At 37.3% G+C, this 26,332-nt stretch overlaps 1 protein-coding gene across 2 annotated transcripts in view; it reads right to left on the bottom strand.

Annotated features, from left to right (window-relative positions):
• Positions 1–736: 736 nt before the first annotated feature.
• The window catches only part of LOC137244757 (serine protease 33), a 78,070-nt gene continuing 52,474 nt past the window's right edge, over positions 737–26,332 (bottom strand). For both annotated transcript variants that reach the window (XM_067774223.1, XM_067774224.1), the window contains exons 2-7: positions 16,339–16,613; positions 7,996–8,372; positions 7,541–7,914; positions 5,460–5,605; positions 5,286–5,393; positions 737–1,458 (exon numbers count right to left, since the gene is read on the bottom strand). In XM_067774223.1, the coding sequence (XP_067630324.1) occupies positions 1,295–1,458; positions 5,286–5,393; positions 5,460–5,605; positions 7,541–7,914; positions 7,996–8,372; positions 16,339–16,420 (1,251 nt within the window). In that variant the 5' untranslated portion in view covers positions 16,421–16,613 and the 3' untranslated portion in view covers positions 737–1,294. The remainder of the gene's footprint in view (positions 1,459–5,285; positions 5,394–5,459; positions 5,606–7,540; positions 7,915–7,995; positions 8,373–16,338; positions 16,614–26,332) is intronic.

Raw genomic sequence — 26,332 nt, 5'->3', positions numbered from 1 at the left:
CGGGTTGCCTTATTGAGTAGATACGAAGTACAATTGAAGCAAATAGTTTCAAAATAATAAGAATACGTTATGTAACAAATTGTAATATGGTTTTTCTAAGGTTTTTAACAGCATCATTGGTACCTTTAAATGTGCCACCTAAAGAGATTTGCAATTCTTTGTGTAAACTAATCGAGTTCAGATAGAAACACTTTCTTGGCCGGAGCATCATCTTTCATTCGCATAACATGGCCTAGCCAACGCAAGCGCTGCGTTTTAATTCGCTGGACTATGTTGATGGCTGCGTAGAGCTCGTACAGCTCATCGATAAATCTTATTCGCTACTCGCCATCGCCAACGCGTAGAGGTCCATAAATTCTTTCGAAGAACTTGTGTAAACTAATAGCTCAATTAATTTTAAAGAGAAACTTATGCTCACGGCGCGTTGTTGTTATGACCACGGTGCGAAAGAGATCTCTGTCATATAAACAGATTTCATTGTTATTTCTTTGTTGACGGAAATCTGTTATTTCAACAGGTTTCTAGGTGTTCTTGAGGTGATAGTTATAACAGTTCACTTACCAGAGATATGGCCTTTTTTTGTTGATTTGACTGTTGAAACGGTCAAGTCACAATCAACAACTTGCGCGAAGTTGATTCCGCAACTATTTGTGATGGATAAAAATTGACAGAAATATCGGTTGAACAAACCCCAGTTTTTCTCAAATTTTTTTTTCCAGTTTATTAATATCCACTATCTTTTGAAGAGAACCATGGCTTGAGTTTTAATTACTTAAATATTTCGCCTTACTTTTTATAAAAATGTGTGTTTATATAAATATCATTAAAATATAAACTAAAGAAATACAATGAGTATTTGGGAATGTAAACTATCTTCTAACTAGATTGTAACTATATGTGTAGTAAATAATATAAATCAGTAAACTAAGCTAGATATTGACTAAATTTGTGATACAAAATTATGTATAAATATTGTTTGGGTTCGTATGAATAGTTAAAATCTTTATTTTATTCAAAAATTTACCTATATATGAGAAGTTTTATATGAGAAAGCAATAAGTGCTTAAAGATAATTTGATGTTCGACATAATCCTAATTTACCAAACCATGAATTATTTTGAAAGATGACGGAAATATTGGTCTAAGTATATTAAAGTGAGCAACTTAAACTTTTGATTTAGTCTTTTTTATCAATTGTCCAAGAACTGCAGAAATGTATTTACTAAGTGTTAATATTAAGCCCCCCTCACATGAGTACTTTAGAAAGAATATTGATGTCCTTAGTTGCATGCACTCAAGCGTGTCGCACAATCATTTCTTGTATCCAATTGGTAGTGGTTTGAATGTTGTGATAAATGCCCGGCTGATGATCAACGCCGCAACCAAAACCCGCGCTAGTAATGCCAACCAAAATGTAACGACCGCGCTCTTTAACAATCAATGGTCCACCGGAGTCGCCTACGAAATATGAGCAATGAAAAGAGTAATAAAAACAAGTAAGGAAGGCTAAGTTCGGGTGTAACCGAACATTACATACTCAGTTGAGAGTTATGGAGACAAAATAAGGGAAAATCACCATGTAGGAAAAAGAACCTAGGGTAACCCTGGATTGTGTTTGTATGACATGTGTATCAAATGGAAGATATTAAAGAGTATTTTAATAGGGAGTGGGCCATAGTTCTATAGGTGGACGCCATTTAGGGATATCGCCATAAAGGCGGACCAGGGCTGACTCTAGAATATGTTTGTACGATATGGGTATCATATGTATGGTGCTAATGAGTATTTTAAAAGGGTCTGGGCCTTAGTTCTATAGGTGGACGCCTTTTCGAGACATCGCCATAAAGGTGGACCAGGGGTGACTCTAGAATTTGTTTATACGATATGGGTATCAAACGAAAGGTGATAATGAGTATTTTAAAAGGGAGTGTGCCCTAGTTCTATAGGTGGAAGCCTTTTCGAGATATCGCCATAAAGGTGAACCAGGGGTGACTCTAGAATTTCTTTATACGATATGGGTATCAAATTAAAGGTATTAATGAGGGCTTTAAAAGGGAGTGGCCCTTAGTTGTATATGTGAAGGAGTTTTCGAGATATCGACCAAAATGTGGACCAGGATGACCCAGAACATCATCTGTCGCGTACCGCTAATTTATTTATATATGTATGCTTTTGATTTCGCCCTGCAGAACTTTTTCATTTTCTTATACTTGATATGGTAGGTGTCACACCCATTTTACAAAGTTTTATCTAAAGTTATATTTTGCGTCAATAAACCAATCCAATTAGTTTCAAGTGTATTGTGCGAAAGATTGAAGCCCACCGTGAGCCGGCTGATTGGACCTTATCAGTGCGGCTTCAGACCTGGTAAATCTACCATCGACCAGATTTTCACAATGCGCCAAATCTTGGAAAAAACCCGTGAAAAGAGAATAGACACACATCACCTCTTCGTCGACTTTAAAGCTGCCTTCGAAAGCACGAAAAGGAGCTGCCTATATGCCGCTATATCTGAATTTGGTTTCCCCGCAAAACTTATACGGCTGCGCAAAATGACGTTGAGTAACACCATCAGCTCAGTCAGAATTGGGAAGGACCTCTCCGAGCCGTTCGAAACTAAACGAGGTTTCAGACAGGGTGACCCCCTATCGTGCGATTTCTTTAATTTCATGCTGGAGAAAATTATACTAGCAGCAGAACTTAACCGCACTGGAACAATATACTATAAAAGCGTGCAATTGCTGGCATATGCTGATGACATTGATATCATCGGCCTAAACACCCGCGCTGTTAGTTCTGCTTACTCCAAACTGGAAAAAGAAGCGATAAAGATGGATTTGATGGTGAATGAGGACAAAACGAATTACCTGCTGTCATTGAGCAAAGAGTCAGCGCATACGCGCCTTGGAAACCACGCTACTGTTGGCAGCCATAATTTCGAAATAGTAAAAGACTTCGTTTATTTGGGAACCAGCATCAACACTAGCAACAACATCAGCACTGAAATCCAGCGAAGAATCAATCTTGCCAATAAATGCTACTTTGGACTAGGTAGGCAATTGAAAAGTAAAGTCCTCTCTCGGCGAACGAAACTCATACTCTACAAGTCACTTATCGTACCCGTCCTGCTATATGGGGCAGAAGCATGGACCATGACAACAGCAGATGAAGCGGCTTTGGGAGTGTTCGAGAGAAAAGTTCTTCGAAAGATTTATGGACCTCCTCGCGTTGGTGATGGCGAGTACCGAAGAAGATTTAATGATGAGCTGTACGGGCTATACGCAGACATCAACATAGTCCGGCCAAGAAAGTGTTGCTATCGGAACCCGCCTATGGAAGCAGAGGTAGAGGGCGGCCCACACTCCGTTGGAAGGACTAGGTGGAAAACGATTTAAACTCCCTTGGTGTGACCAATTGGCGCCGGTTGGCGGAGCGATAGAGCGACTGGCGCGCCTTGTTGGACGGCCATAACCGTTTAGACGGTTAAGCGCCAATTAAGTAAGTAAGTAAACCAATCCAATTACCATGTTTCATCCCTTTTTTCGTATTTGGTATAGATTTATGGCATTTTTTCATTTTTCGTAATTTTCGATATCGAAAAAGTGGGCGTGGTCATAGTCGGATTTCGGCCATTTTTTATACCAATGCAAAGTGAGTTCATGTAAATACGTGAACTGAGTTTAGTAAAGATATATCGATTTTTGCTCAAGTTAACGTGTTATCGGCCGATCGGAAGGGCAGACGATCGACTGTGTATAAAAACTGGGCGCAGCTTCAACTGATTTCGCCCGTTTTTACAGAAAACAGTTATCCTCCTAGAGTCTAAGCCCCCACCAAATTTCACAAGGATTGGTAAATTTTTGTTCGACTTATGGCATTAAAAGTATCATAGACAAATTAAATGAAAAAGGGCAAAGCCACACCCATTTTGAAATTTTCTTTTAATTTTGTATTTTGTTGCACCATATCATTACTGGAGTTGAATGTTGACATAATTTACTTATATACTGTAAAGATATTAACTTTTCTTTTAAAATTTGACTTTAACAAATTTTTTTTTAAAAGTGGGCGTGGTCGTTCTCTGATTTTGACAATTTTTATTAAGCATACATACAGTAATAGGAGTAACGTTCCTGCCAAATTTCATCATGATATCTTGAACGACTGCCAAATTACAGCTTGCAAAACTTCTAAATAACCTTCTTTTAAAAGTGGGCGGTTCCACACCCATTGTCAAAAATTTTACTAATTTTCTATTCTGCGTCATAAGTTCAACTCACCTACCAAGTTTCATCGCTTTATCCGTCTTTGGTAATGAATTATCGCACTTTTTCGATTTTTCGAAATTTTCGAAATTTTCGATGTCGAAAAAGTGGGCGTGGTTATAGTCCGATATCGTTCATTTTAAATAGCGATCTGAGATAAGTGCCCAGGAACCTACATACCAAATTTCATCAAGATACCTAAAAATTTACTCAAGTTTTCTTGTTAACGGACGGACGGACATGGCTCAATCAAATTTTTTTTTCAATGCTGATGATTTTGATATATGGAAGTCTATATCTATCTCAATTCCTTTATACCTGTACAACCAACCGTTATCCAATCAAAGTTAATATACTCTGTGAGCTCTCCTCAACTGAGTATAAAAACAGAGCACTAACAAGTGTTTGCTCAATTTGAACATCCTAAATGTAGGCAATGATAAACCATAAAACATAAATAGGAACAAATGTTAAGTTGAATTTCTCTGTTAAGTATAAGTAATTCAACAGAGTTATGTACACAGTGAATTGCAGTGAAGGGTAAGACTTCTAAATCAGACCTCTTAAATAATGATTACTATTGGTAATGATTACCAATTCTATTGATTATGTTCGTTAAAAGCCATTTAATGGTTATTTGCCATTATTTTGTATTTTTGATGATTACTTTGCAATTGATTAAAAAAATAATCAAAAAAATATATATGATTTTTTACGATTAAAAAAAAAAAAAACAAAAAATAATCAAAAGTAATCAAAAAAGGTTTATTTTAAATTTTTACAATACAAATCGTGTTTTATTTTTTTTAATATTAATCAATTAGTAATTGCTTTATGCGGAAAACAATTGAATTAATCACTGGCCATTAAATAGTCATCTAATTAATTGATAACTAATGCTGATTCAAATATAACAGGTTTGTTCTAATTACATATAACTCGGAAGACAATTTAAATGCGATTTTATCGTGTATAGCCGACTTTTGTATAAGAACAAGATAAACAATTCAATTATCTTACCCAAACATGCATCTTGATGTCCATCCGAATGCCCTGCACAAAACATTTCTCCATAGAGCTCCACATTTATGCGTTTGCTTTCATGCCAACGTACACAATCGAAAGAGGCTATGAGTAAATTTTAATTTAATACATTTGTTTAACTTAGATAATTTAAATTTTTTAAGCACTCACTTATAATAGGCACCGTAGCCACTTGCAGCATATTCGTGCCCGCATGACCCAGACTCGCCTCTGTTTTGCCCCAGCCGGCGATTAGACCTTTGCGCCCAATTAAAGTAATAGGAAATTGTGGCAAACAAATAGGCAGTATGTGTTCACTGAAATAAGAAATTTACGAATAGAAAAAATTGGTTTGAAAGTTTTACTGCAGTTGTTGATATAACAATGTTCAAGATCCTCTAATGGATGCCTAAAGAAGCTAGCTCTTTGAACAGGGTTGTATTACAAAAGGAATTGATGTCAGAGTTGTTAATTCCACATTTCATTTGAATAGAAGATTTATGCCATGTGCGGATATACAAATGTTTTGCGGAGCATTATCGTTGTTGATGATCCTTAGCCGGATATACATAGATCCGGTACGTTTCGGTGACATGCACCATTTTCCAACCTGACCATTTAGCGAACGATTTAACACTACCACTTTGAAGAAACTGTTCGCCACAGCAGCGCCCCTTACTGGTATCGGGAAAGCTTCATGCGCAACGCCAATAGGCACGGAAATATTTATATTAAACCCTGCATGAAAATGAATAGAACTGACAAGTTTTGAAAAATTCTTACGGAACTATCGACAGAAAATTTTAATGCCAAGGGTCTTGATGTGCATCAAAGCTGCCGGGGACTAAGTGACTTTCTCTCATGAGTGACGCACTGATATTGCGGCAGAATTCACTCGAAGTGCAAGGTCGACAACGTTTTAGGTTTATAGCCGACGAAAGTTCGGTGATCAGATATGACTTCTCATAAAATCCGTTGTCTCTATTGTCTTCCAGTTACACCGTGGCAATTCAATTGTAGAATTTTGAAGTAGGTCGGGGAGGAGGGTGGTGAGATTCTGGTGGTTAAAGATGAATAAGTGCACCGTGAAAGTACGTGCGTGTGTTGTCACAGCCCCGCTGCTGGTAAAAAATATCAATCAGGCGGTTTCTGTTGCTGATCAATGAATGTCTAGGAAAGTGGCTTACACAAAGGTATGAAGTACATTAGACTAATGTCGTAGTCGTATGTATTATGCGCTGGCGTACGATGCTGAGGACCAGGAGTTGCTGATATTGCCCCACAAGATTCCTAGCTCTGTTAAAAGAGAGAGGAGGTAGGGGAAAAGGCTGGAATTACGTAGCTGACGAAAACAGCCGTGAGAGCTGGAGGTGCTGTTAGGCGTGAGGAACTGTGGAATTTTGTTTTTCTTGTTGGACAGCACTGCTGTTAGTCGTTTATGCTTTGCCAATGTAGTCGTGACTTTTAACAGAAGTTGAAAGGAGCGCAGAATGTTCTTGGGAGTGAACAAGGTGCTAAAAACGTGGCTTTGGATTTTAGCGAAAATCAACCTATTCTGTGCAACCATCCTTTGTACGAGACACACTGAGAGGAGTGTGACCGTCGAAATATATGTTTTTTTTTTTTTTTGGCAAAAATTGCACTACCAGTATCTAGCCTCGGAGATGCCCCGAAGATGATAAATTTTAAGCGATACGTGACCAATCCAGTACCTCCCGCCTATAACTGCCGTGGGAGCGAATATTTCCTTTTTAGGGAATTTTGAGTATGATATCCTAATTACCCTACAGAAAAAATGGTAGACAGTTGAGAAAAGCTACAGTTAACTACCTGCGGCTTAATAATTAACTCTGAATTGGTGCTAATTAGATTCAGGGTAGAGAAATTGTCAGAGCACGCTTGCACCAACAACGCTTAAGTGTAAGCGATTGAATTTAAATTAACCAATCAAGGGGTACGACCATATCAGAATCACCTACGACTGAACCGGTCATAATGCGATCAGAAGTCTGCGTTGGGGGCTAATTGTCATTTCGTAGGATATCACAGATTTGAAAGTATCAGTTGTTTGCAATGCGAGATAACAGAAACATAACTAGAACCATTTTGTATGCAATAGTTCTGATTTAGTTCTTCACTTGCGCGACGCGTGGCATAATAAATACATTGTCATTAGTTTAGTAAATAGCATTTAGACCTTCTTACTTCGAAATTTAAGATATACATATCACCTCATTTAAAATATTTCTCACCTGAATCCTGTCGGTTTGGCCAACTTCAATAGCGCAACATCGAATCTATCCGGCTGTGACATGCGAAACTGAAAAAGTGGATGTACAATCTTTTGTATGACATAATGTTTCTCCACAGGCAACGGTTCGTGTATGTGTCCCAAATTTTGTGTATCTAATTCACCCAAATACACCGAAATATCCTGCAGGCGCGCCTGTTGTATACAATGAGCTGCTGTTGCTACCATATTATGTGATACCAATACACCACCACATTGAAACTCAGCAATGCGAATATGCGCTTGCCAAGGATATTCAGCGAAATTAGCTGATCTACCACCAATAATACGTTTTTGCAGTGTACGCTGTGCAATTCGTGATAAGCCGCATTCAGGCTGAAAGTAGAAAATTAGAAGATAAGCATTTACATTTTTTTGTTTTTGGAATTAATCTGCACTGCACTCTCTCTCACCAACCTTGTAGTGAATATCGTTATCATTGCGTCGTTTTAGCATTTTGCGTTTGGGTAGCGCCGCATTGCCACCACCAACACCACTTGACATCGACAGCCGCTTATACTCACTCAAAGCATTGCCAACTGAATTAAAACTTGGTGTCTGTTGATTTGCTTCGCTGCTATATGAGGGTCCTGTTATACTGGACATTGTATTGATGTCGATATTGTTGCTGTTAGTGCTGTCACCAATGCAGCATGAGAATAACCATTTATTCGCTCCACACCCTTTGGCATGACGTCCGCCTTGTAACCAACAGGAAAACGATAATTTGCATGGCCAAACATTATTTTGATGCACGCAGTCACTGGGTACTCCCAAGATGGTGTTCAAAATGCCTGAGAAAAGAAAAGTTTTTAATAGTGGTTAACCAGTATGGAGAAAGATGAACCAATGGTAAAAGTAGCGCGTTATTTACATGAAGCAAAATGTCTGCCATCTAACTGTAACTTCGATTTCTCTAGCTTAGCTTTAATATAATAACCGTCTTTCGAGAAATTGATATTGTTAGAGGGATCAAGAAATTTTAGTGATGAGCAGTATTTGCATCCAAAATATAGCTTCACTTTGAACGGTTTAATACAATCCATCGTACCAAACCGAAAACAAGTAACATTTCTCAGCTCTTTTTTGTTTTTCATCATTTATTACTTGGTACGAAAGCGTTCATTGCTTCATTAAATATGCGAAACAGAAAATTAAGTATACAACCGAACATTCCAGAATTACCGTCGTTGCCCAGGCAGTCGCAAAAAAAATTTTGTTTCTAATAATGTAATGTTTTCTCGCGTGAACCAAAATTCTTATCATATAAGAGCATTCATTCACTTCAGTCTGTGACAGTAAACTTGAATGCCTTTCTGTAGTTTTTGGTATTATTAGTTAGTGAGTGTGAGTGTTGATGATGTTGTTCCTATTTCAAGATTATTTTGAGTACCTGCAAGGTTTTCTTGGAAAAAAGACACTGGTAGCCCAGAAGGTACTATTATGGGAAGTTTCTTGTGGATGAAGATTTAATAGGTCGGCCCCCATTTCGCTGGAAAGACCAGATGAAACACGAACCCTTGGGGCTAGCAACTGACGCCAGTCAGCCCAACGAAAAAGCGATTGGCGCGATTTGTTGCTAAAACCGTTGAAGCGGTCATAAGCTAGTACTTTAGAATCATTACGTGACCAATTCAGGTTTTTTTGTGGATAATATCCGGGACCATCCTGGAAATATTTTTCTTGGAAACGAGCGCTCGCCAGGCTAAGACTCATGCTAAGAGTGATCTATAAGCAACAAATAACATAGGTCTCAGCAAGATTGTAGTATTTTCCCAGAGATAGGAGTTATTTTATTTTATTGGGTTTTTGGTGAAGGTTTTCCATTTGGACACTAAACAAATTTCAGGTAACATAATGGACCTCACGGACTGGCAAGCTCAACCCAACCCAACTTCGCTTATGTTTCGAAAGAACCCGAAAAGCTATCGACAAATAAATGTGTTTTTATCGACGTGTTTGTAATTAATAACAATGTTAAACAAGTAAGGAAGGCTAAGTTCGGGTGTAACCGAACATTACATACTCAGTTGAGAGCTATGGAGACAAAATAAGGAAAATCACCATGTAGGAAAATGAACCTAGGGTAACCCTGGAATGAGGTTGTATGACATATGTATCAAATGGAAGGTATTAAAGAGTATTTTAAGAGAGAGTAGGCCATAGTTCTATGGATGGACGCCATTTAGGGATATCGCCATAAAGGTGGACCAGGGGTGACTCTAGAATTTGTTTGTACGATATGGGTATCAAATGAAAGGTGTTACTGAGCATTTTAAGAGGGAGTGGGCCTTAGGTCTATCGGTGGACGCCTTCTCGAGATATCGCCATTGAGGTGGACCAGGGGTGACTCTAGAATGTGTTTGTACGATATGGGTATCAAATGAAAGGTGGTAATGAGTATTTTAAAAGGGAATGGGCTTTAGTTCTATAGGTGAACGCCTTTTCGAGAAATCGCCATAAAGGTGGACCAGGGGTGACTCTAGAATGTGTTTGTACGATACGGGAATCAAATAAAAGGTGTTACTGAGCATTTTAAGAGGGAGTGGGCATTAGGTCTATAGGTGGACGCCTTTTCGAAATGTCGCCATTAGGGTGGGCCAGGGGTGACTCTAGAATGTGTTTGTATGATATGGGTATCAAATGAAAGATGGTAATGAGTATTTTAAAAGGGAGTGGGCCTTAGTTCTATAGGTGGACGCCTTTTCGAGATATCGTCATAAAGGTGGACCAGGGGTGACGCTAGAATTTGTTTGTACGATATTGGTATCAAATTATGAAAGGTGTTAATGAGTATTTTAAAAGGGCATGGGCCTTAGTTCTATAGGTGGATGCCTTTTCGAGATATCGCCATAAAGGTGGACCAGGGGTGACTCTAGAATTTATTTGTACGATATGGGTATCAAATGAAAGGCGGTAATGAGTATTTTAAAAGGGAATGGGCATTAGGTCTATAGGTGGACGCCTTTTCGAAATGTCGCCATTAGGGTGGGCCAGGGGTGACTCTAGAATGTGTTTGTATGATATGGGTATCAAATGAAAGATGGTAATGAGTATTTTAAAAGGGAGTGGGCCTTAGTTCTATAGGTGGACGCCTTTTCGAGATATCGTCATAAAGGTGGACCAGGGGTGACTCTAGAATTTGTTTGTACGATATTGGTATCAAATTATGAAAGGTGTTAATGAGTATTTTAAAAGGGCATGGGCCTTAGTTCTATAGGTGGACGCCTTTTCGAGATATCGTCATAAAGGTGGACCAGGGTGACTCTAGAATTTGTTTGTACGATATTGGTATCAAATTATGAAAGGTGTTAATGAGTATTTTAAAAGGGCATGGGCCTTAGTTCTATAGGTGGATGCCTTTTCGAGATATCGCCATTAGAGTGGGCCAGGGGTGACTCTAGAATGTTTGTACGATATGGGTATCAAACGAAAGGTGTTACTGAGCATTTTAAGAGGGAGTGGACATTAGGTCTATAGGTGGACGCCTTTTCGAGATATCGCCATTAGGGTGGGCCAGGGGTGACTCTAGAATGTTTGTACGATATGGGTATCAAACGAAAGGTGTTACTGAGCATTTTAAGAGGGAGTGGGCAATAGGTCTATAGGTGGACGCCTTTTCGAGATATCGCCATTAGGGTGGGCCAGGGGTGACTCTAGAATGTTTGTACGATATGGGTATCAAACGAAAGGTGTTACTGAGCATTTTAAGAGGGAGTGGGCATTAGGTCTATAGGTGGACGCCTTTTCGAGATATCGCCATTAGGGTGGGCCAGGGGTGACTCTAGAATGTTTGTACGATATGGGTATCAAACGAAAGGTGTTACTGAGCATTTTAAGAGGGAGTGGACATTAGGTCTATAGCTGGACGCCTTTTCGAGATATCGCCATTAGAGTGGGCCAGGGGTGACTCTAGAATGTTTGTACGATATGGGTATCAAACGAAAGGTGTTACTGAGCATTTTAAGAGGGAGTGGGCATTAGGTCTATAGGTGGACGCCTTTTCGAGATATCGCCATTAGAGTGGGCCAGGGGTGACTCTAGAATGTTTGTACGATATGGGTATCAAACGAAAGGTGTTACTGAGCATTTTAAGAGGGAGTGGGCATTAGGTCTATAGGTGGACGCCTTTTCGAGATATCGCCATTAGGGTGGGCCAGGGGTGACTCTAGAATGTTTGTACGATATGGGTATCAAACGAAAGGTGTTACTGAGCATTTTAAGAGGGAGTGGGCATTAGGTCTATAGGTGGACGCCTTTTCGAGATATCGCCATTAGGGTGGGCCAGGGGTGACTCTAGAATGTTTGTACGATATGGGTATCAAACGAAAGGTGTTACTGAGCATTTTAAGAGGGAGTGGACATTAGGACTATAGGTGGACGCCTTTTCGAGATATCGCCATTAGGGTGGGCCAGGGGTGACTCTAGAATGTTTGTACGATATGGGTATCAAACGAAAGGTGTTACTGAGCATTTCAAGAGGGAGTGGGCATTACTGGGCATTGACTCTAGAATGTGTTTGTACGATATGGGTATCAAATGAAAGGTGGTAATGAGTATTTTAAAAGGGAGTAATCCTTAGTTCTATAGGTGGACGCCTTTTAGAGATATCGCCATAAAGTTGGACCAAGGGTGACTCTAGAATGTTTGTACGATATGGGTATCAAACGAAAGGTGTTACCGAGCATTTTAAGAAGGAGTGGGCATTAGGTCTATAGCTGGACGCCTTTTCGAGATATCGCCATTAGAGTGGGCCAGGGGTGACTCTAGAATGTTTGTACGATATGGGTATCAAACGAAAGGTGTTACTGAGCATTTTAAGAGGGAGTGGGCATTAGGTCTATAAGTGGACGCCTTTTCGAGATATCGCCATTGGGGTGGGCCAGGGGTGAGTCTAGAATGTGTTTGTACGATATGGATATCAAACGAAAGGTGTTACTGAGGGTCTTAAAAGCGAGTGGCCCTTAGATGTATATGTGAAGGCGTTCTCGCGATATCAACCAAAATGTGGACCAGGTGATCCAGAAAATCATCTGTCGGGTACTGCTAATTTATTTATATATGCAATACCACTAACAGTATTCCTGCCAAGATTCCAAGGGCTGTTGATTTCGCCTTGTAGAACTTTTTCATTTTCTTCTATGGTAGGTGTCACACCCATTTTACAAAGTTTTTTCCAAAGTTATTTTTTGTGTCAATAAACCAATCCAGTTACCATGTTTCATCCCTTTTTTCGTATTTGGTATAGAATTGTGGCATTTTTTCATTTTTCGTAATTTTCGATATCGATAAAGTGGGCGTGGTTATGGTCGGATTTCGGCCATTTTTTATACCAAGATAAAGTGAGTTCAGTTAAGTACGTGGGCTAAGTTTAGTAAAGATATGTTGGTTTTTGCTCAAGTTATTGTGTTAACGGCCGAGCGGAAGGACAGACGGTGAACTGTGTATAAAAATTGGGCGTGGCTTTCACCGATTTCGCCCATTTTCACAGAGAACAGTAACCGTCATAGAATCTATGCCCCTACCAAATTTGAGAAGGATTGGTAAATTTTTGTTCGACTTATGGCATTAAAAGTATTCTAGACAAACTAAATGAAAATGGGCGGAGCCACGCGCATTTTGAAATTTTCTTTTATTTTTGTATTTTGTTGCATCATATCATTACTGGAGTTGAATTTTGACCTAATTTACTTATATACAGTAAAGATATTAAATTTTTTGTTAAAATTTGAATTTAAAAAAATTTTTTTTAAAAAGTGGGCGTGTTCTTCATCCAATTTTGCTAATTTTTATTTAGCACATATATAGTAATAGTAGTAACGTTCCTGCCAAATTTCATCATGATATCTTTAACGACTGTCAAATTACAGCTTGTAAAACTTTTAAATTACCTTCTTGTAAAAGTGGGCGGTGCAACGCCCATTGTCCAAAACCTTACTAATTTTCTATTCTGCGTCATAACGCCAACCCATCTACCAAGTTTCATCGCTTTAACCGCCTTTGGCAATGAATTATCGCATTTTTTCGGTTTTTCGAAATATTCGATATCGAAAAAGTGGGCGTGGTTATAGTCCGATATCGTTCATTTTAAATAGCGATCTGAGATGAGTGCCCAGGAATCTAGACACCAAATGTCATCAAGATACCTCAAAATTTACTCAAGTTATCGTGTTAACGGACAGACGTACGGACGGACGGACGGACGGACATGGCTCAATCAAATTTTTTTTCGATACTGATGATTTTGATATATGGAAGTCTATATCTATCTCGATTCCTTTATACCTGTACAACCAACCGTTATCCAATCAAAGTTAATATACTCTGTGAGCTCTGCTCAACTGAGTATAAAAATATAATATAATTTTTTAATATGTTATTTTAAAACTGTTTCCGAAGTGCCATCGTTTTTTGATTGGCTTGTCATACGTTTGTTATCGATAGATCGGCGTATTATTGCTTTGTTATTTGTTTACTATCGATATAGTATTGATTTGTTATCAGTGTTATCGTTTGTTGGCTTCATTTTTCATACACGTGTTATTGGCTAGTTGTCGACGAGTTATCTGCTTGTGATTTGGGCATTACCGATGAAATATTTATTTGGTATCGACGAGTTATCGGTTTGTTATTGATAACATCCGTTAACCGAATCATCGTTTTGCCAACGACAAAGAACTTATAAAAACCGAACACGGCAAACTGATAACAGCCATCATCCCGTCGTATGATAAGGGGCCAGATAAACAATTTTGTATGTAAATACAACAACAACGATTTGAGCCATATTAATCCAGAGAGAAGTGTGGTTAAATTTGTGAGCCAGATAATTCGTTCAGTTATTGACTTTAGTTTGGTAAAACTGCCTTCAATTAAACCATCTTTTTCAAAAATATACATATGTCGCTGCTTGGCTATAGTCGTTTGTGTTAAATAAAACACAACAGCGACATCTGTCTATCACAAAACATGTGCGCAAAAATAGCCATCATCCGGTGGCAAAGAGCCTGAGCCAGATAAATAATTTTGTATGTAAATGCAACAACAACGATTTGGAGCCATATAATTTGTTAATTACTTGCCTTAGTTTGCCAACGCTGCCTTTAATAAACCTACTTTTTCAAAAATAGATGTCGCTGCTTAGCCTTTCGTGAGTTAAATGAAAAACAGCGGCGACATCTGCCTATCACATTTCACGGGTGCGAAAATATAACGACATCTGTTTCTCAAGTCTCTCAATGATCCAGAGCATTCCCGTGAGAATTGAGCCTGAGCCGGAGCTCTAACCTCTGCTTCTCAAGTCTTCCAATGATTCAGAGCTTTCTCGTGAGAATTGAGCATGATACGGAGCTAGAAACTTAATAACAATTCAACAAAAAACTGACAACAAACCAATAACACTTTGATAACATTTCGAGCACAAAACGACAACTGGTTATTGCTTGGCAACAAGAATGAACTTAAGAACAACTGATAACTCTTCGATAATAAACCCACAACACTTCGATAACAAAGCGATAACACGTCTGTACCAACAGATAATACGAAACAAAAAAAGCCGAGCGGGTTGTATAGTTTTTATTAAACTTTTATTATTGTTGAATGGAATACGAAATGAGAAACATATAAATTTAGAAGATTAGGAGATTGAATTCAATGTATGATTTAAGTTCAGGTAATGATCTACAGTCCAACATTTGGATTATTTCAGATCTACTTTATGCCCTTTGGTTTCTTATATATAAAGATCAGGTTAATATTTTTTTGGCATGGTGTTGCGTGTTCCGGCAGGAACGAGCTGATTCTGGAATTCGGCGTCACTTCGAAACCGTTGTTGAATCATTTCGGGATTGCTCTTTGAACAATGTCGGTATAACTTTAAGACTGTTACTGTTATTTAGGGAATCATTTTTGTATAACAGGATTGGTTTCGGGAACACTTCGGAACTGTTTCAATATGTTTTTGGATTGTTTTTAGACCATATCGATATTTTTTTGAAAATAATTTGTTGTTATATGTTCGAGTTCTTTCTCAGAAGTTTTCGGTCACTAGTGTGGCACCCATTCGTCTTGATTATATCCCATTAAACGAGTGACCAGAAAGGTAAATAACTTTCTAAATAGCACTTCTGAAGAAAACCATTTTTATTTTGTTAAATCTTTTTGAAAAAAGTTGAAACATGGTGACATTAGGACGAGCGAGACGACTGCTGTAAATCTCTTTGAGTATAGCCGAATTTGTTAGGTAATGTTTTATGTTAAACAATTGGAACTCCTGCCAAAAAGTTAAAATTAAATTTTTTATTTGTTCGTAACAATTTCTACAGCTTTGAAGCAAAGCCCAAAGAAAATCTTGAATTCTGAATTTTAACTTTGGACTTCCCTCTTCAACACACGATTTCTCAGTCGCTGTTGGCACTGGCCAAAAATAGCTAGTATCAAACTTCAAGAGATCTTTAAAGTTTTTAATTAAAAATCGTTATTGATATTAGAGAAAAATTGCAAACTTTACAAACGACGATGGTTACTAGGACATGTTTCTGAATTTCACTTCTTCATCTGCTAGCTTCTTGGGAGCTGAGTATTGAACTCGAATCTCTCAATATTCATACCAGTGCAAAGGCAGATGCCTTTAACCACTCAGCCAAATGAATGCCCCGCTGCTCGCTTTGCAATTGGTCTCTAAGAATGACCTTTTTGTTGCTATTCGTGATAAAATAATAAAAAAAATTTAGTAATTCATATTATTAACTCACTTACTCGCATCAACTAAATTGATTATTTCGAAAAGATTCCATGAAACGCCAACGATGTAAAGCCACCAAATATTCCATAGGTGCATGACGTGCCAACAATTGCGCTCTCATGTGTGCGTATTTCTAATATAAACGTTTGCATATGTGTGTGCTTTAAAAACGCAACAACAATATGTGTACATATACATACATATGTATGTACGTAATTAGTATGAAATTTTTGTCTTTGACATGTTCATGTAAATTGATGGCGCTAGATACAGGAATTACTAGAATAAGCTGAAAGAGAATAAAAAAAAAAACAAAAACTGTATTAGATTGTTGTAGCTGACAAAAGTTGAAAAACTTGATGATGAAGCAAATCGAGTGAAAGGAAAAGAACGGAGAAAGTATGTTGCTTAGAATTAGTAAGAGTCGAATAAAAGTTATGATGAGATAAAATCTGGCTATTTGTATGCATACGAATTTTTAGAGATACGAGCTAAGGTTACATATGATATTAACAAACGAGTGTAATTTTACAACAGTAAACATTTTATTAAATATAGAGATCACACAAACAAATATTAACATAAAAACAATAAAAGATTGTATACGTCACGCCGAAAGAGAACTGAACTCAGCCTCAGTGAGCTTGAACTCAACACATTTACAAACAACCAACCCTTTCTAGGACAGAGAATAGCAAAGGAAACACGGGATATACACACAGCAAAAATAGAATATCTGAAACAACAACATTTTCACTTTCTCGGTATAAATACAACAAATGATTGGTTCGTAAACAAAACGAGCATCAGTTTTCCACATGAAGTAAAGTGGTTGCTCTCCCTTGGGAGAAAATTCACTATACCCACAACAAACACAAGCTTTAGTCCTATACATATAATTGCTGAAATGGAACAAGTAATACAGACGTTAGAGGATGATAGGGAAAAAGAAATAGTGAGGAACCAACTAAGTCATCAAATACTGCAATTCAAAAGAAACATAAAAAACAACGCAGCTGAGAAATTCATCATCGAAATACACAACAAAACTAAAGCATTTCTAAAACCACACAAAAACGAAATAGTGATAACAAAAGCAGACAAAAGCAATAAGATGGTAGTGCTCTACAAAAAAGACTACGTCACTAAAATGAACGAGCTATTAGAGGACAGAAACACGTACAGAGTAACCAGAGCAGATCCAACACAAAACCTGGAAAAGAAAAATAATAACATTGTAAATGAGCTATTCAAAAACAAATACATTAGCGCAAGAGAAAAACAACAGCTATCGTGCTCGGCAGCCAACGCTCCGAGACTCTACGGATTACCGAAAATCCACAAGCCAAATTTCCCCCTGCGCCCTATTGCATCATCAGTGACAGTGCCGTGCTACCACTTATCTAAGTATGTAGGAAATACAATGAAAGCCATAATAAGCGAAAAGTATAACGTAGGAAATGCGTTTGATTTGGAAGAGAGACTAAAAGGCATACGGGTAAACGACGATGAAGTGTTGGTATCTTTCGACGTTGTCTCTCTGTTCACCAACATCCCAACGTACCTTGCTATTAATATTATAATGAAGAAATGGGACAAAATACAAAATGTAACAAATATCCCCAAAAAAAATTCCGCTACTTACTCAAGTTTTGTTTGCTGGACAATAACTACTTTATGTATAATAACAAGATATACATCCAAACGTTTGATATGCCCATGGGAAACCCCCTCTCCCCTACAATACCGGACATCATAATGGATGACCTTATTGAAAACTCTTTTAATACATTAAACCAGCAACATAATGTACAAATTAAATTTTTAGTCAAATATGTGGACAACATATTTGCGATCGTCCGATGAAATGATGTGCAAATAATCTTAGACACCCTCAACAGCTACCACAACAAACTACACCTGACGCTTGAAATAGAAAAAGACAACTGCATTCCCTTTCTGGATGTAAAAATACACAAAATAAACAATGCTTTAATTTTCGACTGGTACGCAAAACCCACTTCCTCTGGGCGTATGATTATCTTCTACTCCTCTCAAACCCCTTAACTATAAAATAAACACTGCTAAAAACTTCATAAGTAAAGTTTTGTCCCTAAGCCATGAGAAGTTCCATAACAGCAACATCCACAAAATAATACAAACACTTAAAAGCAACAACTACCCTGATAGCACAATATCAAGTTCATTACAACAACAAACTATGAAAATAAACCAAAACCAACATCAAACACAAACTGAAAACAAAACAAAGCAATATCACAGCGTAACATACATACCGAAATTCACCGAACACATTCGCAAATATATTTTAAAAAACAAAGAAAACATTGCTCTCGTATATAAATCGAACCACACTCTATCCAATATCTTCACACAAACAAAAAGCCCCATCGAACCCCTACAACAAAGCAACGTCATATACCAAATAACTTGCAAAGGAAAAGAGAACGAGGAATGTAATAAGCTATATATCGGCACGACCCGAAGGTCACTGAAAGTACGACTAGCAGAGCACCAAGCCGACATACAGAAAAACAAAAGCAACACCGCATTATCACAACACACAACAACCAGTGGACACACAGCTGATCTGACAAACACAAAAATATTGGACAAAAAAAAAACGAGGGAGAGCGAGATACACTTTGGAAAGCTTACGAATATTGCAACAAAGGGAAAACACAGTCAATAAAAAGGAAGACACAGCTGACATTGCCTCTGCGTACCTACTATGCCTATAAGCACTTTAGTATGACAATGACACCCAATGCGCGCGGTACTAATAATTAGTTAGTTTTTTTGTTAATAATATAAACAAATAATGTAAGTTTTAGTTTTTGTTTTTTGTCATATGTAACTCAATGTTTAATTGTTAAAATTTAAAATGTAATGCAATATATGTATAATGATTTTGTTGTTGAATATAGATCTCGCTCCTGAAGATGCTAGGGTGACAAGCGAAACGTCGAGCTGCGACAGTGAAGTAAAATTGTTTTATTTGCACTGAAAACCAAAATAGGTCATATAGCCTACTTAACTCCAATAAAAGTAAACATTTTATTTGGTTAAGAAATTTAAATTTTTTGAGAGTGCAGTTTAATTTAATCTACATATCTTGGAAATAATAGGTTTAATTTCAGAACAGTATTTTTATTTATATTTCAAAACCAAGTTTCTATTTTAGTTTGGACAAAAATCCCACAATATTTATTCGCCAAATACTCTATCTTATTAAGTTAAGGTTTGTTTTTAACTAAGAGCGAAAATTGTAAAAACGCGTACGTTTTGTTCTGTGCTTACCATGGAATGCTCCAATATACATTGCTGCAACAACTAAGAACCCCTCAAACCTTCTCGCTCGCGCTCAAAGTTTAAGAACACGATATAGGTCCGAATTATGTGAAAAATATGAGCCTCAGCAATATGATCATATTGTAAAAGTTTTTTGTTTCTCTGTTAGATTGAAAACTATGAGGAATATGCCAAGAGTGTTCAGTTGTTCAGCAAAAAAATAATAAAAAAAATGTTTTTAAGTCAAACGGTTTTATTGAAAACAGTACATACATGAACTAATAATTTTATTTTAAAGTTTTTAGTCTTTATTTAATTGCCTTTTATTTCTCATTCTGTTTAGATCATTTAGTGACTCATTGTTACAAGGACTCTTTCCTGATATTTTGTTACAATCTTAGTCCTCAATACATAATCCTTCCAAAGACTTTTCTCGACTCTGCGCCGCGTGTGCTTGTCCCTCCTCGAACTCCAAAAAATATTTTGTTGTCACTTCTACTGGACTGTGTGTAATATTTGTTACAAATATGAGCCAAATCGGACACCATGGGTTGCTTTCTATTCATGTATGTATGTATTATGTGTTCCAAATAGAGCTCACGATTTCTCGAACTTGTTCGAGAAGAGATTTCTCGCGAGTCTCGCCTTCTCGAGTCTCGCCTATCCGCAATTCGACATTCAATTTAATGGATTCATTGGCTGTTTTATATAGAGCTTACGATTTGTTCTGGAGCAAAAGCGAAAATTTCCACAAAACCACAACTAAAAAGCACCGAAACGTATAGAATACTGCCAATGCAGCGACTGCATTGAAAGTCGAGAAGCTCGCGAGTATTACGAGTACTTCAAGATTCGAGAATCTCGCGAGAAGCCGTGTTCTCGATGTCTCGTTAAAAAAAATAAAATATTGTGAATTAAATTATATGTATAATAAATATGTTTTGAGTTAAATATCATTGAAAAGCAATATAATCAAAAAAATCCACAAGTAAAAAAAACCAAGTGTATAAATACTGTCCATATAGCAATTCAGTTAATGTCGAGAAGCTCGCGAATTTACGAATACTTCGAGCACAAGAATCTCGCGAGAAGTCGACTTTAAGTCTGTCAAGTCAAGCTAAATAAAACTGTCTAAAAACGCAACTTAGGAACAAATATGCGTATCTTATTTTCAAACAATTTCCTTTCATATTCAATTTGAATAAAATTATAGCTTCTAATTTAGCGTAATGTTCCCGTTTTAAATTGGCCTGAACGCTTCTATCTCTTCATCTCCATAATGATCGGCTTCCGTAGTATGCCCTGGTTGGTCTGTCGCGCACATAAAGGACTCCGAAAAGCGTCATATAAGAAGCAAATTATGAGTCATATAGGACTCTTATTTATGCTCATATAATGTACGAAATTAAGCTCATATCGCTCGACCATCTCAAGAAGGGAAATTTACTCATTCCTGACTCATAAATGAGCTCATAATGAGCCTAAAGTATCCGAATTAGGAATCCTTGCTGACTCTTTTTTGACTACGAATATTTGCTGGGAATAAACAAAATATTTTTTTCATTTGCATATTCTTGTGTTAATGAAAGCAAGAAAAAATTTTATAGTAACTGAATCCTAGTATAAAATCTTTCATTCCTTAAGTTCGCATTATGCGTACAGTGGTAAAGTGTGTCAAACTTTAATGAAGTGTAGGGCCTTCCCAAAAGGTTTTATAATTTCTTTACTGATTGATCTTTAGCACTTATGTATATCTTCGAAGTACCTCACACCTCAATACAGTAAAAGAATAATTCAATATTTGGGGAATAAAAAAATTGTGATGGTTTTGGTTGTTTGATTGAGACATTCCAGCACTTGTGAGTTTTTTATAAAATACCCCACTGTGCAGTTTTCTTCATTTGTTTAAACAAAATGCTTCGCACTTTCACTCATTTCTTTTATGAAATGGGATAATATCTGAGAACACATGAATGGATGTATGTATGTATGACCGTATTTGAGAATGTTTATACATCTGTGTGTACTTATTATCAAGTTATATTTAAAGCAATTATTATTATTAGCCGTGTTTTTTAACACGCGTATATCCGTTTACGCTTAAACTTTATATTGACTGCTAAGAGACAAACTATAAATACACCTCTGAAATTGCTGCGCATAAATTTTGTCCTACTAAATTTCAATACGCATTATACTCAGATGTAACTGAAATATGTGTCTTTGTTTCACCCTGTACACTAATTCTATGTATTATATGTGTGTCCACAATTCATCGCAACTGATTCAGCTATATGTTATACCCTATGGCCATCAGAGCGTTGCGTCTCCGCTTTTCGGTACACCCTGTTGCTGTAGCTAGTTGTTTTACCACAGCCGCTAGATGGGTCTCCTAAGCATTATCTAAGCGAAGACAGGCGTTTTTTAACACGCGCAAACGAAACGTATACGCGCGTGTTAAAAAACACGGCTATTGTCATCATTGTTCAATAAATACAATACATTGGGAAAGCTCAGAGGTTTTCGCGTTTGGTAAGAAAATTCGTTAAGTGGGCAGAGATAAGCTACATATCGTCTTCCAATTTTATATTGTTCCTTCCCTCCTTTTATGTATTAACAGTTGTTGATTTACCGTGTTGTCAAAATATACCAGATATTGATGTTGTGTATTTGAAATGAGGTAACGTATGAGTAATCCAAAAGTATAAAGGCCTTAAGAATAATTTTATATTCCAGAGAGATACAGACTTCTAAGCAAATCTTAAATTTTCCGCAATGTTCAAAAGAAAGTTGTTCCTTTGCAACCGTCTATAAAAAGGTACCCCTTTCTACAAAAGTACCCAGTTTTTAAACAGTACCCGGCTCTTCAAAGAACCTGAAATAGTATCCGGCTTAAAAAATCACCTGGGTTTTAAAAAGTGAACGGTTCTGAAACATTACCCGGAAGTGAAAAAGTAACCTAATTCCTTAAAAGTATCCGTTCTTAAAAAGTTATCGTTTAATTAAAGTGCCCAGTCAGGTTTGTATTGGACAATCTGTAAATCAGTTACATGAATATGTAATCCCGAAACACCTAATAAAATTTTCCTGAGAGGAATAAATGCTGATCTAGTCTTGTAATATACCCTTATAAAACCTTCGACTTTAATTGGGAAACGTTCTAATTTGCGTCGTGTTCCTTTTATTTTTTATACAAACTGGCGGTATGGGACCTACATGTTCTTTGCCGACTCCGAACGACATTAGCAAGGCAGATGAGTATTAACTGAGAAATGTACCAAAGATCGCTGGTTCATATTGTGAGGCAAGAAGCAACAAAAATTAAATAGAGTACCTTGAGAGTATCAGAAAGCCTATAGATAAAAAAGTTTAGGTACATAGCTTATGAGCCTTTCTATCAAAGAATACAAAAATTACTCAACACCCTGTAAAACCAACGAATTTGGAACTCTTCTCTATGGTCTTTCTATTTTATTTTCGTTTTTCGGCTTAGCTTTGCGGTAGATAATAAAAAGGTATTAACTTTATTATTTAAAAAAATATACACGAATAATTTATTAATCCAATCTCATTTTTTGATTTCCTCCTAAAAATCACCTCGTGGACAGTGGTTCGCAAAAAATGGCATTAGCTTCTTTAGATAGGTCCGCTGTGATACCAATAAAAGCGTGGCAAACTCAACACTAGTCTTTGGCAATTAAGCATAAAAAATAAAGAAAAAAAAAACAAACAATTATTTATGGAACAGCTGCGCAAAAAGTCTAATGATATAAAATGGTTAGAGAAAACGATCCTAAAGCTCACTACTTGACTCACCCTTTTATGCATTTCATCGACTGCAACAATAAAACGTAAATTTGAAGCTTACGTTTATGACATGTGCTTACAAAGACTTCAAATACTGTTTGATTAACAAAATTATAAACTGTAAATTAAGTGAAAAAACTACCATCGAGCGCAATTATAAAAGGCTACTGAACACGCTGAGATAGTGTATTATTTCAGTATTGATTTCAGATATCCCTAACGAATATGGGGAACAAAATTTGTTTAATTTTCTTTGTAGTCCTCTTGGGCTTTGCTGCTTTGGCTACAGCTCTTCGCAGGGCTCAGGTAATTATTAATATTAACTAAATAAAATTTTTTTAAATGATATTTCTTTTGCACTGTAAGATGCTCAATGTGGCCCGAATTCACATTTTACTCAATGTGGAATTATGTGCAAGTACAGATGTAGCGATAACCCTTTATTGGGAAAGATTTGTACTGACAATTGCTTTATTGGTTGTGAATGCGATAGCGAATATGTCCTAAATTATGCTGAAGTATGTGTAAAGCGCAGTGATTGCTGAATAAGAATGGCAATGCTTATAAGTAAATGTTTAATCCAACAAATAATAAAACAATTACATTTTGACTTTCGAAGTAAAAAAATATCTAGATATTTAAGGCAGTTTTTAGCTCAAAAAGTGTTAGTGAGTGCTTTTATGCCTTTCTGCGTAATACGCACGACATATTTTCCCATAACCTTTCTTAACTTCCAGCGCGTATACATAAACTCCTATGGTATACAAAAAAATTCAAAAATCCTAAAAAATCTTAGGAATAAACATTTTAAGTTAACACCTGCAGCCCAAGGTCAGCCGCTAAACTAGCGCATAAGCAAAGTCAGCAGATTTGTCTCCTAGAGCTGGCGATCAAAATAAGAAATTCACTGGCGGCTAGCCAGCATTCGCTAATTACTGCGAATCTGCAATTCAACACCAACATGCAGCTGCATGGCGGTTCGTGTTCAGCAATCATAAAAACTTCCTCGAATCGTGGGAGTGAATTCATGCAGATATCGTATTTCGAACATCTGCAAATTCCACAACATCATCACAAGCCAGTCACAGCGCGGCGTACCTGGAACTCTTCCTAGCGGCGATACCAGCGGCGACTACGACAGTGGCGGCTGTAGGTTAGGATTAAAAATCGAGTAGTTTGTAAGTTAGTTAGTTTAGTTTTGAAACTCACCGAAAAAGCAAGTGATTTCGGTAATAAAAAATAAATCATGCACCGAGTTATTAATTGATATTTTATAATTGGCGCCCTAACGTGGGAAGTAGCTGTAATAAAATTGGGACATCAAGGAAGACACCAAGAAATTAAATTTTATTTCATAAATATGAATTTTAAGATGTAAGTAGAGTGAAAAAAATGTGTGAATAATGTTAAAATTAATATACGATAATTAAAAGAAAAAGAAAGGAAGAAAGGAAATTACAAATTGTGAATTTTGAGAAATGTTAAAAATATACGAAAATTAAAAGAATGGGAAGGAGAAAAAAGTAAAAGAAATTAAAAATTGTGAATTCTGAGTTAAATAATGTTAAAAATACACGATAACTAAAGAAAAAAGAAAAATACCAGAACGAATTGTGAGCTTTTTAATCCTTGCACGGGAGATTGCGAAATCGTATGAGAATATTGATGTTTTTGTTTTGTGTTTTTTTGTAGGCAAGTCATTTGCCAGGTTCATGAGTAATTGTGAATTAGCTGATTTGTTGGATAGGCTAAACAGGATAGTAGTCGATAAAAAAAGGCTCGGTGGTGTTTGTGATCAGGGAGCTTGGTATTCAGGTTTAAATATGCCTTTGGAGCCGACCAGTTGAAGGCACTAATAGACAGTGCCGTTTCCTCTGCACTCGCTGTACAGAGGGAAAACTTTGAAGAGCGGCTGACTACCATTAGTCAGCGCATAAAAAATAAAATATATGTAAGGCGCGATAACCTCCGAAGAGATCTAAGGCCGAGCTTCTCTTCCAATTTGCGTCGTGCTCCTCTTGCTTTTCCCTACAAATTGGCCGGACGGGACCTACATGGTTTATGCCGACCCCGAACGGCATCTGCAAGGCAGATGAATTTTCACTGAGAGCTTTTAATGGCAGAAATACACCCGGAGCGCTTGCCAAACACTGCCGAGGGGCGACCCCGCCTAGAAAAATTTTCTTCTAATTGAAAAACCTTATTTCTAAAATTTTGATGTTGCTTTGCCCGGGGTGTGAACCCAGGGCATACGGTGTGGCAGGCGGAGCACGCTACCATCACACCAACAAGACAATCATGACATACGACCAGACCATAGCTGCGTCCCTCAATGAAAAATATAGGATGGACGCCTTGCGCGTGTTCATTTCAGGTACTAAAAAACCTCTTTGCGATGTGCTGTTTTAGGCACGACCTAGTGACCTCCCATCTGCTTTAGCGTTGGCTCAGGAGGTGGAGTCAAATCACGAGCGATGCTTATTTGCGAGTACGTACGCTAGAAATTTGGAAGATAGAGCCCAAAGATTTGAAGGTAAGCAGCAGCATAGGGAAAAGATTACTGGTGGAGATTTATCCCTCAAAGAGCCCTTATTTTATTAGAAGTCAGGGAACCACTAATAAGCCTCCACAAAAAATGGAGCCAGTGCAGCCAATGGAAGTAGACTCTTCACTTCACTATAGGCAAAGCACGCAACATCAACCCAACAATAGTGTTCCGCCTCGGAATTGGGTGCCGCCTGGTGCAAATCAGAACCAATGATATGGTCAGGCTGTGAAAAGGCCGAATCATGGTTCTGCTGGATTTACAGGATCAAAACAACAAAGAATCAATCACTTATCCTCAGGTCAAGACAGCGAAGAATATCGGGAGGTGGCAAATTCGGAGGC

The sequence above is a fragment of the Eurosta solidaginis genome, chromosome 3 (assembly GCF_040869045.1).
Source record: "Eurosta solidaginis isolate ZX-2024a chromosome 3, ASM4086904v1, whole genome shotgun sequence".
Taxonomy (NCBI): Eukaryota; Metazoa; Arthropoda; class Insecta; order Diptera; family Tephritidae; genus Eurosta; species Eurosta solidaginis.
This window is presented reverse-complemented; position numbering and strand designations above follow the sequence as displayed.